Source organism: Parasteatoda tepidariorum, chromosome 7 (assembly GCF_982258835.1).
Source record: "Parasteatoda tepidariorum strain Cologne lab strain chromosome 7, Ptep-v5.0, whole genome shotgun sequence".
Lineage (NCBI taxonomy): Eukaryota > Metazoa > Arthropoda > Arachnida > Araneae > Theridiidae > Parasteatoda > Parasteatoda tepidariorum.
The window spans coordinates 61,501,279-61,527,822 of record NC_141761.1 but is presented as its reverse complement, the minus strand read 5'-3'; the positions used below and the strand labels follow the sequence as shown (position 1 = coordinate 61,527,822).

At 27.4% G+C, this 26,544-nt stretch overlaps 1 protein-coding gene across 6 annotated transcripts in view; it reads right to left on the bottom strand.

The window, feature by feature from the left end:
- The window catches only part of LOC147807183 (uncharacterized), a 162,537-nt gene that overhangs the window by 118,899 nt on the left and 17,094 nt on the right, over positions 1-26,544 (bottom strand). For 3 of the 6 annotated variants that reach the window (XM_087167916.1, XM_087167914.1, XM_087167917.1), the window contains exons 5-6: positions 24,153-24,260; positions 21,499-21,606 (exon numbers count right to left, since the gene is read on the bottom strand). In XM_087167916.1, the coding sequence (XP_087024042.1) occupies positions 21,499-21,606; positions 24,153-24,260 (216 nt within the window). Of the gene's footprint in view, positions 1-15,185; positions 15,342-18,194; positions 18,304-21,498; positions 21,607-24,152; positions 24,261-26,544 lie in introns of those variants that run through there. The other 3 variants (XM_087167915.1, XM_087167913.1, XM_087167918.1) reach the window with 3 other exon arrangements.

Below are 26,544 nucleotides of genomic sequence, written 5' to 3'. Positions count from 1 at the left end.
GCTCTAGAGCAGGTGATAATTCTCACATCCCACTGAGGTCTACTCATTTCAAGCTTAGTTTCCGTGCTGCAAATCATTACATAGGAAATATATTTAAATAAATATTAGATTTAAAACGTTCAATTTCAAAGGTACATTAAATTGGAAGTAGTGAAACTTAGATTGATTACTTCGTAATTATTAAAACTACATTTCTAAAAAGTATTACTATAATATTTCGCGCACTTTTATTTCTAATTAGGGTTTTATTCTGAGCTATTTTACATTTGGGTTCGTAATTAAAATAAAATTCCCGTGAGTTTGTTTCATAACACGCCGTTTGAAATTTCTCTGTAAAAATGAAATATCATTTAATTTAATTTTTAATTAACCATATTCAACCAATGCAGTCAAATAACCATAATAAGGATGGCATTCAAACTGTAAAAGTGTAAACTTTATTGATTGCTTTTTTAATCTCAGATGGTTTAACAACCAGAATTTTTTCTGTGCCAATACGGCTCACCTTATGAAGCTTTTTTGTTCCGTGCGGCTGAATAAACACTTAACCTTTTGCTTACGGCTGGTACAACATGTGGACCACATGTGATGGTACAAATATGGTATACCGTAAGCAAAGGGTTAAGTTCAGAGGGCTGATGGATCAATCTCGTGACAGACAGAACAGGGTGTTCGAAACACAGCGTCGCTACCACAATATTTCCTGCATTCATTTAATGCATGAAAAGTCTCTAGCATCCTGCACTGTCAGAAATAAAACTTCATTTTTAACGATTCAGCAATCTTTCAGCAGCATTTCCTTTATTTCGAGAATAAGCGCGAGCTCTCAAATATATGACGAAAATGTTTCCTCAACTTGAAACCTCATCATAGGTTATGGAAGATTGCAAACTAGAATGACGAAACTAGAATAAAGATAACGAAATTGAAAATAAAGCGATCAATAAGGACGATCAAGTTTACAGTAGTCAAGGAGTTGGTCACGTGCCAGGAAGATTCGGGGTCCGAATCCCTCTATGGGCATTTAAGGAGCCCTCTGTTCTATCCGTTCTTGTTGTGTCAGGCCCTCTATGTGGCTTCATTTTTTTTCGGAAAAAAAATCAGAATGAAGATATTAGTAATAATTAATTAATTCTAGCTAAGGTATTTTTTGTGTAATTCTGCAGTTGATTTTATAATTATTTACATGATTCAAATTCTTATTTAGTAAATTATACAAATTTATAATTAGTGGTTCATTCTTACAGAATTTTAAACCTAAGCAAAAATTCTAAAATATTTAAATTTACGGAAAATGGGTATTTTTCTCAAGGGGTCTAGATGATTTTTATAACAATAATTTTGATATTTTGAAAACAAATATGTATGATTGTGTTGTTTCGAGAAATTCAACACCAAATGTAATATAATACTGAAAAAGATTCCAAAGTTGCAGCAAAATTACTGAAAGTCACTCACTGAAATCAGAAAACAACAAAACATTTTTACTAATTGGTATTGCTTCTAAACTTACTTTCTTTGTTTAAAGATTCAAAGTTACGTTTTTAAAAGTTGTGTTTTTCTCAATTAAAATATTTTTTTAGAGCACAAGATTAATCCGCTTCTAATAAACCATTAAGGTTAAAATTTGATAATTAGTTTTAGTACAGCATGTTCATCAAATTCATTCCAGCAATTGGCTAATGGTAAATATTTTACATTTTTTCTGAGTCAAAGTAACCTTTTTACAGAAATAATTTTTTTTAGCATTTTAAAAAGTTACTTTTTACCCAGAAATTCCTTTGAGCTAAAATGGTGTAAAAGGAGTACATTTGGCAGCCTATGAAAAATTGTATTAAGTAATTAACTCGATTCTTTTTACTTTTATCGCGCTCGCAAGACATTATATTATCCCTTTTTTCTTCAAATCTTAAGAATATTAACTATTCAAAGTTGTTTGCACTGTTTCGTAAAAGTATTTGCATTTTAAGGCCTGCGTTTATGTTAAACTTCTGTAAAAATCAAAATTCTAAGTTAAATATTAGATGAATCATAAAAAAGGAAAAAAAGGGATGTATGCTGATGCTTTTTCGATAAAATAAAAATTACATACACTCATCAACTTGTAATTATTTTTTGAAAAAAAATGAAAATGCATAATTTCATGTTCCTTATTTAGCCTAAAACTTTTTTCAAACTTTGATTTCCCATACTTGCATATTATTTAATTATGCATGTTTCTAAAAACACATGAATAATGAAAATATTATATATTTATTATAAAACCAAAATTTTAATGAAATTAATATTAAAGTTATTAAGAAGCATACTTTTCTTTATCAATTTCTTCAAATCAACTTTTGTTCCTTTAGTCTTTTTATTGCTCTTAATTCTGTGGAAATTTTCATTGCTGCTCTTACTGACTAGGGATTGTGTTGATTTACTGAGGTAGTGAAAAAATTCGTCTCTTATAAGAAATCTAATAAACTAAATACAGTGTTTTGTATACTCATTATGAAAATATTCTTTTTGGCTATCATCGCTTCAAAAGTTAATATGATTTCCTATAATTCAATTTTGTTAGAAATCCGTTTTTTATAAGGAAGGAAAAATTACATTGAAAGTTGCGATAAAGAATTGTTTATATTTCATTGCCGTCTTTATATATTTTTTTAACAGATTTTTTCATAAAAAATGGAACCTAGCAAATTCTCCCTGAAACATAATCACAATCATTATTATAATGATGATAATTTGTTTTGGTTTTTAATTTCGTAATAGAGGTACACAAATAGGCTATTGGGAATTTTTTATGCGATTATTCATTGTGAGGATTTGTATTCATTTTAAAGAGCATGCCACTATAAAATTTTTGTTAAAGCACATTAATAACAGACAATGGTTATAAGGAAATTTTAATAACATTTCTGTAAGGAGATTAGTATTTTTGTAAGTCATTTTGAAAGGAGAAAAAAGTGCAAGAATAAAATTTTTATTGAGGGACACTTATAGAATATTAATTTAATTTCCTTCATTTTTCTCTAATAATTTTTGAAAGCTAATTCATGACTCAGTTTTACAAACAGCAAACTGAAAGTAACCATTTAAATAAAACTGTCATTATCGACCTTATAATTATACAGTCAAGTTAAAATCACGAACGACAACTTAAGAACGTCATCACGACACTTTTACTCTCCTAAAGGACCTCTACCCTTTCTATAACACTAAATAGAAACGGTAAAGTGATACTGTAAATTGAAATACTTGATACTCTACGGTTTATAATTTAAAGTCTTTGTCATATTTTTGCTTATTTCTGCACGATTGTATTTAAAACATGTATGAATAATACATATCTATGATTTATAGTATTAAATTTGCCATTTGAGTAAATTCTGAAGAAAAGATTTGACTGCGTGAACTTCAGTTTATATTTCGTAATTTTTTTTAATATTGCCCATTTATGTAGAATTACAATTTTTCAAAAAATTAATTCAAAATCTTTTATCTTAGACTTGAGTTCCATTATTCGTATGAAAATGCTTCTGTTATTTTTTAAAATTTATTAATGTTCATTTAATTTTGTCATATGATAACACTCTGCAATAAACAGAGAAAATGAATAAAATTACATTAATACCGTTGTCCATTTTAATTTTCGATTAGTTTGAAATGATTAATGGCGCATATCGTTCTCAAATAAATACTTATTTTATTCAACATTGAAATAAATTTAAGAACTAGGAAAATAGTCACATATTAAAATATTTAAAATTAAAATTTAATTTACTTTACAAAACGAACTTTTATTTTCATTAAAATATGAAATATATGAAAAATTAATACTTAAGTATTGCAGGGGACTATAAAAAATATGAAGATTTCGTCATCTATTACTGAAATCAAAATAAAGCCTGCGATACCTGTAAATTAATAAGTTTTTAAAATCTGAATTATTCATAAGCTTTTAGGTTTTTTTTAAAAAATTGAATCTAACTTTCTGAGTTTGTAAATACAGTTCATGTAATTGATAAAGTCAGAAAAAACAGAGCATTCAAATTGCAAACAAAATTCTCTTTTTGTTTGACATGTAAGTCTTCAATGGGATACCAGCGAGGGACGTAGTATGGGTACCTCCATCCTGATTAGTTGTTGAAACGTGGCATTTGTTTACGTTAGTAACAGTTCTTTCCATACTATTTTCAGTAAGCCAAGCCAGTTAAGTATCAATTCTATTCAGGGATATATACTATATTCCTTGACAAAGATTCTTTCACAAAGATTTCTGGTGCATCGGAGTTACCAGGTATACAAAGAAAAAATAAGTCAAAGTTGCAGTAAGATACATAAAATATAATAAATCTAAATAAAGTAAAAAGAGAAAGTAACTCTGAGAAAGAATTTTGTTTCAGCAATTTAGATGTGTGATACACTGTATTTAATTAAATTCACCTTATTTAACATTCTAACTTATGATGAGAAACTTAGCTTAACTTTAATACTACATTTTGCTTATAAGCGATCAGCTGGCACTGACGTCATAGGTCATATGTGTGGGTATCCGTGATCTTCTTCTTTTTGAAGTGCAAGTATCCAATTGTCTTCTTAAAACTATTTTTTTTGCTGCTTAAAATTTAGAAAAAAGGTGATATTTAAATTTTAATAAAACACATAAATGTATATTTTCAGCTGCAAATTGTTGTAGTCTTAAAGTTGAGAAAAATTTAAATACTTTTTTTTGCTACCGTATAACTGTGTTTATATTCTCTTTATTCTGGGATACTATTACTTTCATTTAATTTTTGAAAACTATGCTTTTTATTATAAAATAGTTGAAAAAGAATTAACGCTGGAGGTTGTTTTAGTAATAAAAGAAAAACCTTTTAATAGATCGCCAGCAGAAATAGTCTTGGTATCAAGTGCACTTTACTTTTGGGTGCGTACGAAAGAGGATACTTTTACAGATATTTTGTTTTAAACAGTATTTTCTTCCTTTTACGATAAAACTTTCTTCTCTTCATTCCAGTCTAAGTCCTAAAAAGACTTAAGAATATTGAGAATTTTTAAGGGCGACTGTAATTTCTTTCTTTTTTTCACATTTAATAGAACTCAAGCTTCCTATAATTTTTAAGTGCAATAAATTGGACTTTTAAGAATTCCTGTGGTTGACTTTTTCTTCAATTGTTCGCAAGGTACATTTTTGCAAGATACATTTATCTGTATCCCATAAAAATGATTTAAAGAAATGGTAAATTGATTTATAGTTAGCATTTTTCATTCCTTTAATAATTTTCAGGGGGATTCGGAAGCGAACATGGTTACAGCAATATTTTGAAACAGTATATTTTCACAGCAATATTTTTACTTTCTACAATATATTGCAATGAGCTAGATTTCTCTAAGAAATTTATATTCGATGTATTATGACGAATTAATAATACTTTTTATTACGAATATTTAAGTTGGTTAAAAACTAGATTTATAATGGAATATGCGGTTTTCATTTTATTATAAGAAATGCACTTAAAATACATTATGTTTTTTCGATCCATTGTTAAAAAGTATTCACATCCAACACCTCTAATTAATATGGAACTGAGAACAGAATGGTATAAAAATGCTGTCAAAATCTGCTGAATCATTGATGAGAATGGCGTCATAAATACATAAAACCAGTTTGATAATTAAATATACTTTGCATTTGGCTCATCTCTTCTCTGTTTCCTTCGGTAATCACATTATTTTCGAGGTTTTCAGTCGCGCCTAAAATACTGTACTTATCCATTAGAGTTAGCTATCGCTAGAATTTCGTTTCATTCGTTAGAGTTAGATCTATTGTTTTTTTTAAAAAATATTTTATGCTGACTTTTTCACTTCATTTTTGACAAGGATACTGAAAATATAAAGTTCACAAGGAAAAATCTCTATAACAGAATAGAGCTTAACTACAGTTATAAAGCTTGCAAAATAATTACACGAACTTTCTCCACAGTCGAAACACAAAATGACAGAGAGAGGTATGAGACAAACAAGAGATAATAAGAGAAAAGTGATTAAACTAATATAGGAAAAGTCACACGTTTAAAAAAAAATTAATCAGATTAAGAGATAGGATGGGTACCGTATATGGAGGTAGTAGGGTAAAATCCAGGTGTAATAGATATGAAATTTGAATTAAAATAGATTTCGAAACATTAAGAGAAAATAGGACATTATAAGGATAATAACCGAATTATTTGAATAATCCAGAGATGGAATGATTCCCAGGTGTTAAGGTCCAAAACTGAAAGCAGTCATCAATAATTTTAGAAAAAGAAAACTCAAACCTATGATTAGAATTCCAATTACGTTAGGCGATGGTGCAAAATTTATAATATCTTGGCTTTAGACATTTCTATCTAAATCTTATAAGTTAAATTGCGAAAGTGCTTCTACATTGTAGGTGGGTAAATTTCATTATTCATGATTCGTAAATAGTATCCTGCTTCCTTTTTTCTTTAAGAGTGTTTTTATTCTACTTTATATTTTCACTATAACAGCCGTCGCTGTTGTTTGTATTATCAACTTCTAGTGTACATTTTGCTTTGCCGCACAAAAACTATAATGTGAAACTACGAATGTGCATGGACAGGAGCACAGGGAATATGATGCAATAAAAAAGTAATAAATTGTTAAATTTGTATGAAAATTTACCATGCAGGCAGCTCTGCAGTCCTCAGAAATGAAACTACGGAGTTGAAACTTGAATGCGCTGAAAGGATAACTTTTATTTCTAATTTGTTTGAAGAAAAACTTGAAATTTTAAATGCTTTCTGTCATATATATATATATATATATATATATATATATACATATATATATATATATATATATATATATATATATATATATATATATATATATATATATATATATATATATATATATATATACATATATATATATATATATATATATATATATATATATATATATATATATATATATATATATATATAAATACAAGAAAACACGAAGAAAGTTATTTCCCCCCCTTATTATACTTATTATTTCCCCCCCTTTTTCATATGTCTTTTATTTTTCTTTGTTTTATTCTTCGTTGAACTTATATATATATATATATATATATATATATATATATATATATATATATATATATATATATATATATATATATATATATATATATATAAATAAAATTTAATTCAATTAATGAAATTCGCGAATTATTACATAATTTGAATAGAATGCCTTTAAGCGTTTTATTAGCTACTCTTTAGTAAGTGTTGTGTAAGGTATTAATCGTTTCTACCTTCTCGGTTTTTTTAGGCATCCTGTAAAATGCCTGTATTTCAAATATCAGTTAAAACGTACGTATTTAAATGATATACATAAAGATAACGGTACTAATTTTTATCAATGCTAGTATCTTATTTGTGTAGATATAAAATATCATTTTATGTTTAGTAACAAGAAACTTCTATCGAGTTTTAATATTAATATTATCTGAATTTATACGATGAACATAATGCTTTCTCATAAATATATATTTTCGTAATGATCATGACATAGGAAAGCTACTTACACCCTAGTTTATGACCAAAGATATTTGTGGTTTCATTTTTATTTCTTTCTCAGGAGATTATATACTGTCAAATGCTTTTTCTATAACAGAATGGGTAAAAAATACATTTTCAAAAGAATTCGTAAATTATTCTGAGTGGAAAAGATGAACGAAATCTCAAAGGAGTTTTAGGTTAAATAAAGTTTTTACAATTGCCTTATTTTTCCATTGCTTTCCTTATCGCTCTGGTACTTAACTGAAACATTATTTTTCCTTTTTAAAATTTTTTTCTCACTAAGTTATATTTTATATATTATCTTATGCAACTTCGAAGAAAATATAAGAGGACTTCGAGTTTAAAATAATTAAATAAAGTTAATAAATTTCCCCCGATTTTGATTTCGAAAAAGGAGCTGATTTTCTTCCAAGTTTTGCCTGCAGAATGCTTTAAATTCCTTCATTGCGAAAACAATTACCGTTTTTTTGTTAGATTAAAATAATAATTTTAGTTTTACTTCCGATGTTCAAAAAATACAGCTTATTGTAAAAAATTAATTCTTATTGAGACGAAAGTTTGAAGCGCTGGACATTAATATTCAAGTTAGATTATTGAGGATCAAGTTTAGTTAGATTTTTCCCTCAAGTTACCTTGCAAAGAAAATAAATTTGTTCTATAATTCAGTAATGCAGATTTTGTTTCATGATCTAAACTCACCCTTATTTCAACAAGTTAAGTTTTTTCTGAGTTCACAGGAATTTATGTGGGCAAAAAAAGCATGCGTAGAAATTAAAACATCAGAGGAAAACAAAGAGTACGTCTAAAATATATAATTTTTTTTTGTTCCACATTCTGACACAAATATATGTATGCAAATGAAGTATTTAGTTCAAAACAATGCAAGGTACTTAGCCATAATATGGATGTTGAATTAATTTCATTAAATTATTACAACAGGTTTTAATCTGTCATTTTGATGGCAATTGAGAGTTAAAAAACAGCTGATCTTTTTAAAAATATTTGTTTAAACTTTTCACTTAATTGCAAAATTAAACAAATATTTTTTAGGCCACTATTGAGTCAAAATGAGAGCAATGTGATTTATTCGATGGTTTTGGGAACCTGTAGATTTTAAATTAATTCTTAGAATATTAAAAAAAGGATTCATCATACTTGTATTCGATTGTATTCATTTGTCTAATTGGCAAATAGAATAAGTGCTTTTTGTATTAGGCCACAATCGAGACAAAGTGAAAGCAATATGATAAATTTGATGGTTTTGTTCACCGATGTACATTAAATTCCTCATAAATTATTGTAAAAAATATTAAAAATATTTTTTAAGTGCTTAGTGAGATGATTTTACATAACTGATAAATTGAATATGTATTTATTTGTAATAGGTCATTATCGAACATAGAATGGAAGTAATAACATTTGTAAACTTTGTGCAAAGACAGATTTAAAGTTCTCTCAAGTAAATTTAAAAGTTTTTCTTGACAAGACATCTCACCTCCAATTTTTAAGGAAACTAATCTACGTAAAAATAAATCATAGAGTAGTATAAATAAATATGATTTAAAAAAAATTATATATAGATTTGATTTTGGACTATTAGTTATAACATCAGATTATGTTATGTATGTCATGATAACAAAAATTGTAAAATTATGATTTATCAAATAAATTTATTATTTATTATAAACCAATAACACACCGTGTCAATTGAAAACAGGTTTCTATAGTAAACTGATTAATTTTATGCATTTAATGTTTTATTTTACTGTATTAGAGAACGTCTAGCTAGGGGATGTTTTTTTGAAACATTTTATCCACAAATAACAAAAAAGATTTTCATTACGAATTTTTACTAATATTCATTTTTAAATATTTAAGTAAAATGGTTTAAGAAATAATCAGAAAGAATATCAACTATATTTCGTCTGCTGTTCAAATATGAAATATTTTGGATAATATTTTATATTTGATAAATTTATTATAAATTATAAATGTGGATAAATTTATTATTTATTATAAGCCAATAACACACCGTGTCAATTGAAAACTGGTTTCTACAGTAAACTGATTCATTTTATGCATTTAATGTTTTATTTTACTGTATTAGAGAACGTCTAGCTAGGGGATGTTTTTTTGAAACATTTTATCCGCAAATAACAAAAAAGATTTTCATTACGAATTTATTACTAATATTCATTTTTAAATATTTAAGTAAAATGGTTTAAGAAATAATCAGAAGGAAGATCAATTTTATTTCGTCTGCTGTTCAAATATAAAGGAGTTCGCTTTAAAAAAATGCAATTAAGGAATTTATAAGTTAGTTGAATCTAAATATGCGAAAGAGTGCTATTTCTAGATTCCTTCAAGCAGTCTTTGAAGTTGAAATGGAATTATGCACAGGCGGTTAATTCTCAAAGGAAAAGTAAATTTACTCAAGGAGCAAAAGCAATTAGTGACTATGATTTTGTTTTAATTTTAAGATTCTTAATAATATTATTTCAGAATAAGGAAAAATTTTAATATCTTTAATTTTTATAATTGCTTGAAGCTAATTTTCATAAAACATTTTAATGAAGTATAATTTTAAATACATATTTAAGTGCTTCTGAATGACTAAGTATGGAAAAATTAAAGTATGAGAAGAAAATAATTTTAAATATTCTAAGACTTAGTTTGTATTCTGTTGGCAACGTATCCCTTACATTTTTGCACCGTTCATATAAAGAGGTTTGTTATTTTTATGTTTATTGTTTAAGTTCAAAATTTCTAATTTTCCTTTTAATCTGACGGTGTATGATGAGAATTTAACTTTCTAATATAAAAAAAAAATTGCATATCAAAATTTGCATATCAAAATGGACTAATGGGAAGTTAGTTTTTTATTTATTTGATGACTGAATCGTTATAATAAATAATCGACTGATTCACAACCATTAATTTCTTTTCCTAGAGAGTTTAAACTATGTTTTTTAATGTGAGAACCTCTTTTCAAAGGCGGAAATTACAATTTTGCTCCGAATAAATATTTTGTTGCATAGCACACAAACATAGTTTATTATATTTTATAACCTTCGTTGAACAGCCGACCCAACTTTATGGGTTTACGACTACTAATGTTCAACTCCGCAGTCTTGTAATTTCGAACCCAATCCAGAAGACGAGGGAACTTTTGAATGGAGTATTAGGAGATATTTTCCTTCGTGGAGGACTTTTTGATGGAGCTAACACGCATTTGTGCTACATGGAGAGAAAGACCACGAGAACCTCCCACGGTTAGCCTGACAGCAAGGAGACTACCACTGTGGATAATTCACGTCAGCACTGTCATCGGTGCAAGCTGGATGCGGAATTCGTATCGACTAGGATTCGAACCCAGTTCACCTCATTGGAAGGCGAACGCTCTATCCCCTGAGCCATCTCGGCTCAACATAGTTTATTTGAACATTTAGCGAATCCTCAGAACTTTTATAAGCAAATACATTTATAATATTTTTGTCTCTTGCTGGCCTTTTTAAGGAAATATGCCAAAATAAAATTAAAATTCTACATTTTTCGTTTTATTTACTGACTGTACCCTATAGCAGTGTTTTTTAAATGATTATCCTTTGATACATTGGGTTTCATGAAGAGATCACGAAGGTTCCGAAAGTTAGAACAACATTGTCAGTTACGAAGCACTATGATAAAAATTTTATCCAGTTAAATTTCATTAGTTATTCAATATTGATCAGTAACTATAATCAACGCTTATTTTTGTCCAGTTTCATTTTTATTTAAACGAGAAAAATATTTCATTTCATGCATGCAATAGAATACAATTATGAACTAGATTGGATGCCCCATTAGACTCGTAAATTAAACTGCCTGACATGAAATTCAATTTTAAGATTAGTATTGTTAAAAAACTACACGATGAAAAATGTTCATTCTTCATTCATGCTTAAAATAGTTTTAAACTAAATAATGAAATTTTTAATTTGTTAAATATTTGAAAAAACGAATAATGGCCTTTAGTTGATTAATATTTTTTACATTTGCTAATGAAATTTCTTTTAAGTCTCAGGGTTTCGCTTAAACAAGGTCGATCATAAAGGATTAAAAATTTGGAACCACTGCTTTAGTACGAATTTCAAATTTTCGAAAAATTAAATGTAAGCAAAATTTTTCCTCGTCAGCATTTGTTTAAAGCACATAAATATTCGTTTTAGTTACTTTTAAGATTGTTTAATTTTAAATATTAAAGGCTGTATCGTGTTTAGTCACTATAGCAACCATTATTTTGGATGATACTTGATACAGTTGGAGTTAAAGTAATATATATATATATATATATATATATATATATATATATATATATATATATATATATATATATATATATATATATATATATATATATATATATATATATATATATATATATATATATATATATATATATTAGTCAAACCCCGCTATAGTGAACCTTCAAGGGACCGAAATTTTGGTTCACTATATCCGTTACGCAGGTAATTTAACTGATGGTTCCTAAACTACTCCCTTTTATTACGCATTATTCAAATAAATGACTGAAAAATATTATGTAGTAGCAAAACATGTGTTATTTTTCATTACTCTTCGTCTTACGTACAAAAAAAAATTAGTAATCTTTAGCTGATCAACATCAGATATGGAAACACTTCCCGACACTCACATAATTTTTCCTGAATTTCTGTTATTCCGCTTTGTAAACCTATCTAACCTGTCATTCGAGCACATAAAAGTAGCATCATAAAATCTCTGAGCAAAGTCATCGACATTTGTCCAGATACTGAAAGATTGCGGCTTCTTCGATTGTTGAACTTTTTCAGTAATGCTTATTCAACATCCTTGTGATCTGCTTTTCTCAACTTTTTTCTGCCATCTGAATTTTTTTCATGAGCAGAAATTATTAATTGCCTACTACTGATTACTGCGGAACTACTGTTACAAACTGCCGATTTGGTTAGTTTATATTCCCTGCAAATATCAGCTTGATTGCATCCATTTTATCATCAATGGAGAACGTCTTACGTTTATTGCTCGCTATAGTTAAATTTGAGACACTTCCTTGCAGGATTTTTTTAACTGAACTGGGAGCAAAAAGGAGATGAAATGAGGGCCTAATCAACACATATTAGTGTCCAACCCTTTGACCAATAATGAATAATTACTCATTTCCTCTGACAGAAAATGCATATTGATCCCACTGACACCTTACAGGTGCATCATCTGCACAGATGCATTAGGGATGAGAAGGTGAGATAAAAGAAGCAAACAAGAAAAAATGCTTATCGCTGCCTTCCCCTCCGTAGATGGTTCTAAAAATCAGTATATGTATTTATTTTGAAGTAGAAATTTCAAAATTATTGCAAAAACTTTCTTAAAAAATCAGCCGAGGACGGAAAGAAGTTCATTATATCCAACTTCCTTACTTTTTTGGTTCACTATTTCCGTAAAAAATAACATTATACAGGCACGGGACCGAACATTTGATTCACTATATCCGGGAGTTCCCTTTAAACCGTGTTCACTATTGCGGGGTTTGACTGTATATATATATATATATATATATATATATATATATATATATATATATATATATATATATATATATATATATATATATATATATATATATATATATATATATATATATATATATATATATATATATATATATATATATATTGGATGTATGACCTTTTATATTGGATTAGTTAAATGCTTTTTTAAGTTACTTCTTAATAATTTGTATCCTCTTAAAATACCTTTAATTATTTTAATTGTCAACTATAATACACAGTTTATATTTTATTTATTTATTTATTTTATTATTATTATTATTATTTTGTAAGAATGGAATGGGATCTGACTTATAAACAGCCAACCCCGATGAATGCAGGTAATACGTGTAGACTTTAAAATTACGTGAGGTTCTATGCATGAAGGATAAAGTCTATAAGCGGCTTCCTATCCACATGTGCAGGCTCTGACTTTTAAATATGTTACACTTAGGAAGATGGGATGGAAATAAATGATTTATTTCGTATTTCAGTCTGTTATTTAAATTACAGCGTTTAACTTTTTTTTAGTAATTAAATTAGTAAATTTTTCTTATTATTATGGGCTTTATTAAGTTATCTTTCCGAATAAATTTTCTTACTATTTTTTCTCTTAGATAGTAGCACCAATATGTTAAATTTTTTTCGACCAAATGTATATTTCAATTCCCCCCATGTAATTTGAGAAATTGGAAAGTAGAGAATTTTGTCTACTTCTTCATAGGTATGTAACATCTACATAAACGCGTATATTCGTTATTTTCATATATATTTATAGACAAATATGTGTGAGGTCAAGAAAGATTATGTTTAAAATTTAATATTTTTTTAATTTTAAAATGTTCTGCTTCAGTTTAATATCATTGGAAAAACTTAATCTCTTTAAAAAAATTTGTGGGTATGCGTCATTTCTAAATTTTATCGATACTCAATTTATTATTATGGTAACTAGCGAATTTATTTAAGAGATAAGTCTAGCAGTTTGAGTATTAGAGCTCTGATATATCCATCATAGAAATGTTCCATTTTTTTATACACTATGTATGATAGTAAATAATTAGTTTAATATTAATATGTTTGCATCCAAGTTATCAAAATAACTTGTAATGCAAACAAAGCAGGATCATTAAATTGCAAGGTATGGAAATAAGCTTAAAGAATGTAAATTTTAAAAGTACTATACAAAGCGATTAAGAAACTTTTGCATATAATATTTTTGTATTGCGGAATTTTATAATTGGGTGGATACCTTATAATCACAATTTTCACGAATATTATTATATAAAAAACGAAAAAATAATATATATTTGCTAAAAGATATTTCTTTGCTTGGAATTATCTTTGGATAAGCGAATTTTACTATTGAGTGTAAAAGCTTTTCAAATCTCCAAGAAATTCTCGAGACATGGGGAAATACGCAAAAAGTGATATCAGCATTAAGAGACCCGAACTTTAAACTCTCTGGATCAAGCTTTTCATGCCGTATTTCGGGGGTTCAAAGTCGGAATTCGTCAAAAAAACGGTATGTTTATTCAATGAATTTACTTTTTCGATAAAATTATGATAAAATTATGATTTCATAATTTTATCGTCTGCTCATATTCATTAGCATATTTGATGACACCCTCTCACCGTTAAGATTATGTCCCTGAATATGAGGATCCGATCATTAGATCAGCAGTTATTTAGAGTGATCGGTTTATTTATTTATTTGTGCCCTTTTTTTACGTACTAAGTTATGCTTAAGCTCTAATTTGAACACCCATAGAAAGTGTCCATTTTTATGCATTAAATATTTTAGTAAATAATAAATTCCTAAGATGTCTGTTTGCTTACGAGTTATCTAAAGGACGTGTATTGCAAACGAAATAAGATAATACAAATTCGTAATAATTAAAATCGTTATACAAGAAAATGAAATCTAGATGTGCTAATAGACTATTACCGGACACAAACTGGAATAGACCATCATGTAGTTGCGAATAGAAACTACTGATTTAGATTTGGGTAAGTGCAAAAAATACTTAAATAAAACAAATAATTTTGCAATCGAAATTTTTAAAATTTTATTTATATTTTAAAACATAACAAAATGTTTTCCAACAAAGCAAACATTTTATTTCATTTAACAGGCAGTATAATGTTGAATTTCTCTTTGAAGATTTTTCTAGTTGATGAAATATTCAGGACTTACCATCTGAAATAAATTGAGAATTAGTGTTTATTTGATTACAATCCAAAACATTATAATTTTATACGTATAAAGAAAACATATTATTTGTAGCACTAGTTATAAAACATCTTTTCAGTCAGAAATTTAAAAAAATATATAATTAATATTAAAACCATTTTCAAAAATGCTTAAACGAATTTTAAATGCAAAATCTTATGTAGTATTTACAATCTTATTATAATTATTAAAATCTTTTAATATTTGTTTACAAATTTATTTATCTTTTTCGAAAGAAAACAACTATGTTTACTCTTTATTGTATTATACCTTTTTTTAGCTTAAGTAATTTTTCAACCTTCTACAGGTAATTATTTCGGTAACTTTGTGAAAATAAATAAGAAAAAGCAAATTTTTTTTAAAGAAAAGTATTTTTTTTTAATAAAATTTACGTTGAACTGCTCCTCAGTATTGATTTCAGATCAGTACATTAAAATTTTTTGGAATTTCTATTACAAGTAAGCAAAAGAAACAGAAATATTGTCCAAAGATTCTAAGATTTTATAACCAGAGTTTAACAACACTGCCATTCTAAGACTGGAAATGAGGTTGTTTTTTAAGAAAAGTAAAATTTCAAAATCAATTATATTTATAGCATTGTATTCACTTAAAATATTCTCTGTTTTCTTTTCCAAAGAGGTTACTCCTTTTTAATACTTTATAAAACGCTATGAAAATGTTACTCGTATATCACACAATAGGGTTTCCACCGGTCTTATTCTGCGTTGAAAGCTAATAAAAGATCATTGCGGTATAGGACTTAAGAAAAAGAAACAAATTTGTGACGTTGCAAAAGCATTTGGATTTGATTGGACCACTGAAAATAATGCGTCTTGCGCTCATGTATAAAGCTCTGGATGGTCCGAAATCAGTGTTCTGAAATGTCCCCTCTGTTCTGAAAATCAAAAACAGACCAAGGATGTGCTTTCAAAGAGAACAAAAAAAAATATTCACCCCTCCCTCCCTTAATATTACATCTTGTAATTTAAATTAAAAATAAAATTTTGTTATTTTTGAATGTCACTTTTTTAAAAGGTCATTAATAAAAGTTTTTGTGATAAGAATTTTTACAAATTTATTTCATGACAAAAAATATATTACTTAAATTTAATGTCATGAAAAAGCTATAGATTTGCGTTTTGTAAAATATTAATTCAACAGTAAAACAATATGTTTCCATCCCATATACTATATTTAGTTAAAAGGATTAACATTTAAGAATTAAAATATAAAAATTATGTTTCATTTAATTAAATTGTAATATGCGTAAAAAAAGAATTCTAGAGTTATAATATTTCTTGAATTGTGAACAAAAAAAATATTTCTTCTTTTTTGAATTTTTACATATAAGCATTTAATTCATTATATGAATAAATTAAAAAATACAAATTAAATATTCTTTTGAATTTTTACACCAAACTGCGTATTTGTATTGTTTCTAGACAGGTAAATTTTAAGATTTTTATTTTAATAGGAATTTTCTATCTTAAGATACAGTTTTACCGTTTTTAGGTCAAAGTGTTTTTTGAATTTTAAAAAATTTTTTCTTCTTCAAATTAACGGATAGTGGTTGAAGTTTAATATTCCGTTAAAATTATAACAATTTATTTAATAAGAGGTTCATATATATTTACCTATTTCTCAAAACTTTCCTTTATATGGGTTCTTGCATGAACATGAAGGACCACTGTCTTCGGGTACACATGTTCCACCATTTTGACAAGTAATATATGCACATGGATCAGAAGAAATAACAACTTACCACTTAATACCAATAAAAATTCAACCTCATTCCAAAGAAATCATAAAACATTTATTCATGAGACGGAAATAATTAAAACTTGATTTATGGTTTTTTTCCTTTGAAAAGAAATTACATAAGCTCTTAATTATAATAGACTTTGCCTCGTCAAAATAATTTTTTCAGTATTCTTTAGTGTTATTGTTTGTAAATCAATGTAGTAATAGGGAATATTATAATTTTAGAGTAAACTACGCAAATTTACAAACGTTTGTAACGAAAGTGACGAAAATAATCTCTATTTTTCTTTGAATTTTCTTAAAAATTTTCCTCAGGGAAATATTTTTTTCTCGAAATTTTGGAATGTTTTTCTTCAAACAAATCCCTAATTTTTCTTAAAACACCGCATGCTAACCGTATGCAAATTAAAAATTGCTTTTTGTTATTTTTAAATGTCAGTTTTTCAAATTGTCATTGGTAAAACTTTTTGTCAATAACTTTTACAAATTTATTTCGTGACAAAAAATGTGTTATTTAAATTTAATGTCATTAAAAACTTTTGCGTTTTGTAAATTATTAATTCAACAGTAAAACATTTTTTTTCCATCCCGCATAATATATTTAATTTAAAAACTATATTTAATTAAAAGGAATAAGGCATTAAGATTTAAAATAAAAAATTTATATTTCATTTAATTAAAATGTAATATGCGTAACAAAGAATTCTAGAGTTTTAATCTTTTTTTGCTTGTGAACAAAAATGATTACTTCTTCTTTTTTAAATTTTAGCAAATAAACATTTAATTCATCATTTGAATAAATTAAAAAAAATTAAATATATTTTTAAATTTATACATCAAACTGTTCCCTTCTATTGTTTCTTGATGGATAAATTATAAGATTTTAATTTAATTTGAATTTTCTTTCTTAAGATGCAATTTTACCGTTCTTAGGTCAAAGTTTTTATTTTTTTTAATTTGAAAAATTTTTTTTCCTACAAATTAACGGATAGTGGTTGGATTTTAATATTCCTTTAAAATTATAACAATTTATTTAACAGGAGGTTCATATATATTTACCTATTTCACAAAACTTTCCTTTATATGGGTTCTTGCATAAGCATTTACAACCATTGCTTAAGGGCACACGTGTTCCGCCATGTTGACAAGTAGTATTTGCACATGGATCAAGTTACTACTCAATACCAATTAAAATTCAACCTCATTCCAAAGAAATCATAAAACATTTATTCACGAGACGGAAATAAGTAAAACTGGATTTATGATTTTTTTTCCGCTGAAAAGAAATTACTTAAGCTCTTAATTGTAATAGACTTTGCTTCGTCAAAATAAGTTTTTCAATATTCTTTTATGTTATTGTTTTTAAATCAATGTAGTGATAAGGAATATTATAATTTTAGAGTAAACTGTCTCTCTTTATTGTTTTCAGTAACGTAAATTATAAAAATTCTTAAAATTTAAAGCAGATGGCAGTGTATTACGCAAAAGCAGTTAACTTTTTAACTAAAATGAGTATAATGTATTTAAGAAAATGCCTAATGCTTAATTTATGTTTTGTGTAATGAACATAAACATGACAATTTAAAAAAGAAATAAAGTAATTTCTGTATAGTAACGGAGTTAGAGGGTGAAGGCAAATTACATATAGTTCCTTCTTCACCTATTCCTTATATAGTTTCATTTCCTACTGGGAATTCCCCACCCCCTCGTCTTCTCAAGGTATTGGAATTGCAATTTAGGAGGAATTAGGTATTAGCAATTAGGTATTGGAATTGAAATACAATTGCAATTTAGTCCAATGGTACAACATATTGCAAAACATGCAATGTAAAATGCACGGTTAAGCTGTTGGTTCCGAAGTACTTTTCCACTACTTTTATTTTCATTACTTGTAACTAAAGTAGAAGTAAAAAATACGTACTTTTTCTTGTACTTTGTTACATTCTTAAATTAGTATTTTTGCCTGTTTGTTCGTTACTTTTTTGGGGCAAAAGTACGAGCGTTTGTAACGAAAGTGACGATAATAATCTCTATTTTTTTCTGAACTTTCTCAAAAATTTTCCTCACGGAAATATTTTTTCCTCGAAATTTTCGAATGTTTTTCTTCAAACAAACTCCTAATTTTTCTTACAACACCGTATGCTAAAAGTAAAGGCCACAAAACATCTTCATCTTCTTATTATGAGAGTGCTCTTTTATTAATAGACATCATGTAACTGGTGTATCAATTGTGTGTACAAACTCATTTAATCAAACAATTTAAGATTGAATACCCTCTCCTCTGTTCTGAAAATTAAAAACGCGATAACGTAAGATACGCTTTGAAAGATTTATATATATAGTTCCTGTCTTTACATTCCCAAAACAAAAAATTTTATCATGAAAAGCAACAATGATTGTAAGTATGAGCCATGGTGGCTCATGGGATAGGCCCTGAGGTGAAAGAGATACGAATCCCAGCTATCACGGGTGGATACGAATTCCGCACCCGGATCGCACCAACAATAAACGCTGACGTGAAATATCCAAAGTGGTAGACGGATCATGGGATAGTATTTCCTTACCCTTAGGCTAACCAAGAGAGGTTTTCGTGGTTTTCCTCTCCATGTAACGCAAATGCGGGCTAGTTCCATCAAAAATCCTCCAAGAAGGCAAATTTCTCCCCATACTTGATCCAGGAGTTCAATTTTCTTCTGGATTGGATTCAAAATTACAAAGATACGGAGTGGAGTATTAGTAGTCTTAAACGTAAAAACTGGGTCGGCTGTTCAACGCTGTTTATAAAATAGAATACAATAACTGTAATTAATTTCCTAAATATTTAAATAAATGCATTGAGTTTTACTTAATTTGTATAAATCTGCCCAAATTGTTGAAACTTGTTACCACTGACTACGGAATGGCATCAATGCAGGGAACAAAAAGAAGCATTCTCCTCTCCCTCCCATAATATTGCATTTTGTAATTTGCATCTTGTAAAAATCCTGTGTACAAACTCAATTAATCAAACTATTTAAGATTGAATACCCTCTCCTCTGTACTGAAAATTGAAAACAGACGAAACATGCTCGTTAAAAGATATATATATATATATATATATATATATATATATATATATCATGAAAAGCTACAATGACTGTAGGTATGAGCCATCTCATGGAATAGGCCTTGAGGTGAACCAGATACGAATCCCAGCAATCACAGGTCGATACGAATTTCGCTCCCGGTTCGCACCAACAATAAACGCTGACGTGAAATATCCTAAGTGGTAGACGGATCATGGGCTAGTATCTCCTTGCCCTCAGGCTAACCGTGGCAGGTTTTCGTCTTTTTCTTATCCAATTAACGCAAAGGCTGGTTAGTTCTATCAAAAAATCCTTCAAGAAAGCAGGTTTCTACCAATACTTGATCCAGGTGTACAATTTTCTTCTTGATTTAATTCAAAAGTACAAAGAAACGGAGAGGAATATTAGTAGTCTTAAACACAAAAATGGGTTTGCTGTTCAACGCTGTTTATAAAATAGAATACAATAACTGTAATTAATTTCCTAAATATTTAAATAAATGCATTTTTACCTAGTTTGTTTAAATCCGTCCAAATTGTTGAAGCTTGTTACTACTGACTATGGTATAGCATCAATGGAGGGAACAAAAAGAAATATTCTCCTCCCCTTCCCTTAATATTACATCTTTTAATTAAAATTAAAAATAGCATTTTGCTATTTTTAAATGTCACTTTTTCATATTGTTATTGGTAAAATTTTTTGTCATAATAATTTTTACAAATTTATTTCATGAGAAGAAATATATATTATTTAAATTTAATGTCGTAAATAACTTATAGATTTGCGTTTTGTAAATTATGAATTCAACAGTAAAACAATTTTTTTCCATCCCGCATACTATATTTAGTTTAAATACTATATTTAGTTAAAAGGATTAAGGCATTTAAGATTTAAAATATGAAAAAAATGTTTCATTTAATTAAAATGTAATATGCGTAAAAAAGAATTCAAGAGTTTTACTATTTTTTGGATTGCGAAGAAAAATAATTATTTCTTCTTTTTTGAATTTTAACATATAAATATTTAATTCATCATATGAATACATTAAAAAAATTAAATATATTTTTAAATTTATACATCAATCTGCTCCTTTGTATTGTTTCTTGATAGTTAAATTATAAGATTTTAATTTAATTGGAATTTTCGTTCTTAAGATGCAATTTTACCTTTTTTAGGTCAAAGAGTTTTTTTTTTATATACAAAAATGTATTTTCAACAAATTAACGGATAGTGGTTAGATTTTAATATTCCGTTAAAATTTAAACAATTTATTCAACAGGAGGTTTAAATATATTTACCTATTTCACAAAACTTTCCTTTGTATGGGTAATTGCATAAACATGAATTACCACTGTTTCCGGGTACGCATGTTCCGCCATGTTGACAAGTAGTATTTGCACATGGATCTGAAGAAACAGCAACATACTAATTAATACCAATGAAAATGCAACCTCATTCAAAAGAAATCATAAAACATTTATTCATGAGACGGAAATAAGTAAAACTTGATTTATGATATTTTTTCCTTTGAAAAGAAATTACTTAAGCTCTTAATTGTAATAGACTTTGCTTCGTCAAAATAATTTTTTCAATATTCTTTTATGTTATTGTTTTTAAATCAGTATAGTGATAAGGAATATTATAATTTTAGAGTAAACTGTCACGTTATTGTTTTCAGAAACGTAAATTATAAAACTTCCAAAAATTTAAAGCAGATGGCAGTGTATTACGTAAAAGCAGTTAACTTTTTAACTAAAATGAGTATCATGTTTTTAAGAGAATGCCTAATGCTTAATTTATGTTTTGTTTAATGAACATAAACTTAACAATTTAAAAAAATAAGGTAATTTCTTTATAGTAACAGAGTTAGAGGGTGAAGGCAAATTACATATTGTTCCTTCTTCACCTATTCCTTATATAGTTTCATTTCTTACTAAGAAAATCCCCCCCCCGTTTTCTCAAGGTATTGGATTCGTCCTGAAATACAATTGCAATTTAGTCCAATGGTGCAACATAATGCAAAACATGCAATGTAAATTGTACGACTATGCAGTTGATTCTGAAGTATACAATACAATACTTTTATTTTCATTACTTGTAACTAAAGAAGAAGCAAAAAATACGTACTTTTTCTTGTACTTTGTTACATTTTAAAATTAGTACTTTTACCTGTTTGTTCGTTACTTTTTTGGGGCAAAAGTACGAGCGTTTGTAACGAAAGTGACGATAATAATCTCTATTTTTTTCTGAATTTTCTTAAAAATTTTCCTCGCGGAAATATTTTTTTCTCGAAATTTTCCAATGTTTTTCTTCAAACAAATTCCTAATTTTTCTTACAACACCGTATGCTAAAAATAAAGGCCACTAAACATCTTCGTCTTCTTATTACGAGAGTGCTCTTTTATTAATAGGCATCATGTTACTGGTGTAACAATCCTGTGTACAAACTCAATTAATCAAACTATTTAAGATTGAATACCCTCTCCTCTGTACTGAAAATTGAAAACAGACGAAACATGCTCGTTAAAAGATATATATATATATATATATATATATATATATATATATATATATATATATATATATATATATATATATATATATATATATATATATATATATATATATATATATATATATATATATATATATATATATATATATCTTTTAACGTATATATATATATATATATATATATATATATATCATGAAAAGCTACAATGACTGTAGGTATGAGCCATCTCATGGAATAGGCCTTGAGGTGAACCAGATACGAATCCCAGCAATCACAGGTCGATACGAATTTCGCTCCCGGTTCGCACCAACAATAAACGCTGACGTGAAATATCCTAAGTGGTAGACGGATCATGGGCTAGTATCTCCTTGCCCTCAGGCTAACCGTGGCAGGTTTTCGTCTTTTTCTTATCCAATTAACGCAAAGGCTGGTTAGTTCTATCAAAAAATCCTTCAAGAAAGCAGGTTTCTACCAATACTTGATCCAGGTGTACAACTTTCTTCTTGATTTAATTCAAAAGTACAAAGAAACGGAGAGGAATATTAGTAGTCTTAAACGCAAAAATGGGTTTGCTGTTCAACGCTGTTTATAAAATAGAATACAATAACTGTAAATTATTTCCTAAATATTTAAATAAATGCATTTTTACCTAGTTTGTTTGAATCCGTCCAAATTGTTGAAGCTTGTTACTACTGACTATGGTATAGCATCAATGGAGGGAACAAAAAGAAATATTCTCCTCCCCTTCCCTTAATATTACATCTTTTAATTAAAATTAAAAATAGCATTTTGCTATTTTTAAATGTCACTTTTTCATATTGTTATTGGTAAAATTTTTTGTCATAATAATTTTTACAAATTTATTTCATGAGAAGGAATATATATTATTTAAATTTAATGTCGTAAATAACTTATAGATTTGCGTTTTGTAAATTATGAATTCAACAGTAAAACAATTTTTTTCCATCCTGCATACTATATTTAGTTTAAATACTATATTTAGTTAAAAGGATTAAGGCATTTAAGATTTAAAATATGAAAAAAATGTTTCATTTAATTAAAATGTAATATGCGTAAAAAAGAATTCAAGAGTTTTACTATTTTTTGGATTGCAAAGAAAAATAATTATTTCTTCTTTTTTGAATTTTAACATATAAATATTTAATTCATCATATGAATACATTAAAAAAAATTAAATATATTTTTAAATTTATACATCAATCTGCTCCTTTGTATTGTTTCTTGATAGTTAAATTATAAGATTTTAATTTAATTGGAATTTTCGTTCTTAAGATGCAATTTTACCTTTTTTAGGTCAAAGAGTTTTTTTTTTATTTACAAAAATGTATTTTCAACAAATTAACGGATAGTGGTTAGATTTTAATATTCCGTTAAAATTTAAACAATTTATTCAACAGGAGGTTTAAATATATTTACCTATTTCACAAAACTTTCCTTTGTATGGGTATTTGCATAAACATGAATTACCACTGTCTCCGGGTACGCATGTTCCGCCATGTTGACAAGTAGTATTTGCACATGGATCTGAAGAAATAGCAGCATACTAATTAATACCATTGAAAATGCAACCTCATTCAAAAGAAATCATAAAACATTTATTCATGAGACGGAAATAAGTAAAACTTGATTTATGATATTTTTTCCTTTGAAAAGAAATTACTTAAGCTCTTAATTGTAATAGACTTTGCTTCGTCAAAATAATTTTTTCAATATTCTTTTATGTTATTGTTTTTAAATCAGTGTAGTGATAAGGAATATTATAATTTTAGAGTAAACTGTCACGTTATTGTTTTCAGAAACGTAAATTATAAAACTTCCAAAAATTTAAAGCAGATGGCAGTGTATTACGTAAAAGCAGTTAACTTTTTAACTAAAATGAGTATCATGTTTTTAAGAAAATGCCTAATGCTTAAGGGGGGTCAGGACCCTTTAACGCCTTAAACGATACAATGAAATACCATATTTTCGACACACTGTAACTATCTTTGAATTTATCCTAAAGCTATGAAATTTTTTTTATCATTTACTAGCACTATTATCAATATAATTAAATAGCTAAATTCAAAAAAAATCATTCATAAAAAAAATTACAGACTTTTTTTAATATAGTGAAATTTTTTTATTTTCGAAAAAGTGAGTTTCATTGCGCGCAAAGCGTACGAGTCAAATATCATCAAAATAATGTCAAACTAATTTTAAATTAAAGTTATAATTACCCTAAACCTGTGTTACCTAATATTATTTTGATATACATATATTTTAATTTTCTAAAAATTAAAAAAGTTTAAGTTTTTCAAATTTCTATATTTTTGGCACATTACACAATTATTTAAAAAAATTTTAAGAGAGTAATGGTTACTATAATAGGTACCAGTTGTAGCAAACCATATCATAAAACTTTTCCTAAAGTTTCGTACAATTCTATCAATTAGTTCTTTGTACGCAGTGCGCACAAGTTCAACATATCACATTTTGAGAAAAATGACTTTAAAGTTAAAAATTTATTTTTTTCGAATACCACTCAATATATTTTTCTAAAAATGCCTAAATAAATAAAATAAATCATTTTACAATACCTACATACAACTTAAACAGTAATACATTAACTAAATTTGACTTATAAACAAAATAAAGTAACATTTCACAACGACTTGTCACATAACGAGCATCGAGTCAAATAGTAATCAACTTTTCAAACATTAGAAATGATTGATACAAAAACCAAACCAACCTAAATGATAGATTTTTGAGATTTATAAAAATCTAAAAGATGATGTTTTAAAATAAATTTTCAAAAGCAAACAAAAGATTTTCAAATTAGTAACTTTTAAAAAATTGTTTATAAAAATTACCACAAAGTTAAAATTTTGATTATTATAACAATATCCATTTTTATGTTTATCTAGAAATCCTAAGTAACCTCAAAGACATAGATATAAAGGAATAAATTTCTTACATTTTATTATTTTATAATAAAATCAATATAAAAAAAAACATTTAAAAATTAAAAGCCACCAGAAATATACATATCCCCCCCTTCACTTTTTTTCATTCTCTCATTTTCACAAATCTTTTTTTGTCGTTTCACTCTACGAGCTACAATAGACTGTTCACTAGCTCGCTTTTCAGCTTTTGTTACGCGGAGTTTATCTTGAGCATGAAAGTTTTGCTTTGCTTTTTTGTTGATTTGTAGCTCCAACAGTTTCATAATAGACATCAAAGACTTTTTTCCATCGTTAAAAACACAAACACCCATACATGCAGCTATTTCGGCAACATTTTTGCCAGCACTAGCAAATTTAGGGCAAAACTTCCATATGAGTGAGTTCAACGACTCATTTGGGTTTTGGGTCTTACCCCCCAAACATCTTTTCAAAAGAGACGGATGAGACAGATCCTTAAATATTGGCTTTATTGCCTCCATAACAACTTTAGCAACCAGCATTGGATGCTTATACTCATGCACTTTGTTGTTATGCACAGCTTTATTATAGCTGCACCAACTATTTTCGCCTTTCGGACAAAACCAGTGCATCGGCTCTTTATCCGTGCTGCAAGTATGAGCCCATATGGCCCAAATCGCTGTTCGCATGTTGACTGAGTTATTGCTGTTTTGGCGAATTGCATTGCCATAATAACTTGTAATTCTATTTATTGTTACGTCTGTCAGTCTTCCCCGACCACCTATCGTCTTACCATCTGAAAGCCTTTTTTTGCCATATGAAGTTTTGAGTTTTCGCAAACGAGTGCCCATTCTCTTCTGTATGTGTCCCACACACTCCACTTTGGTTATCGAAACATCTTTTCC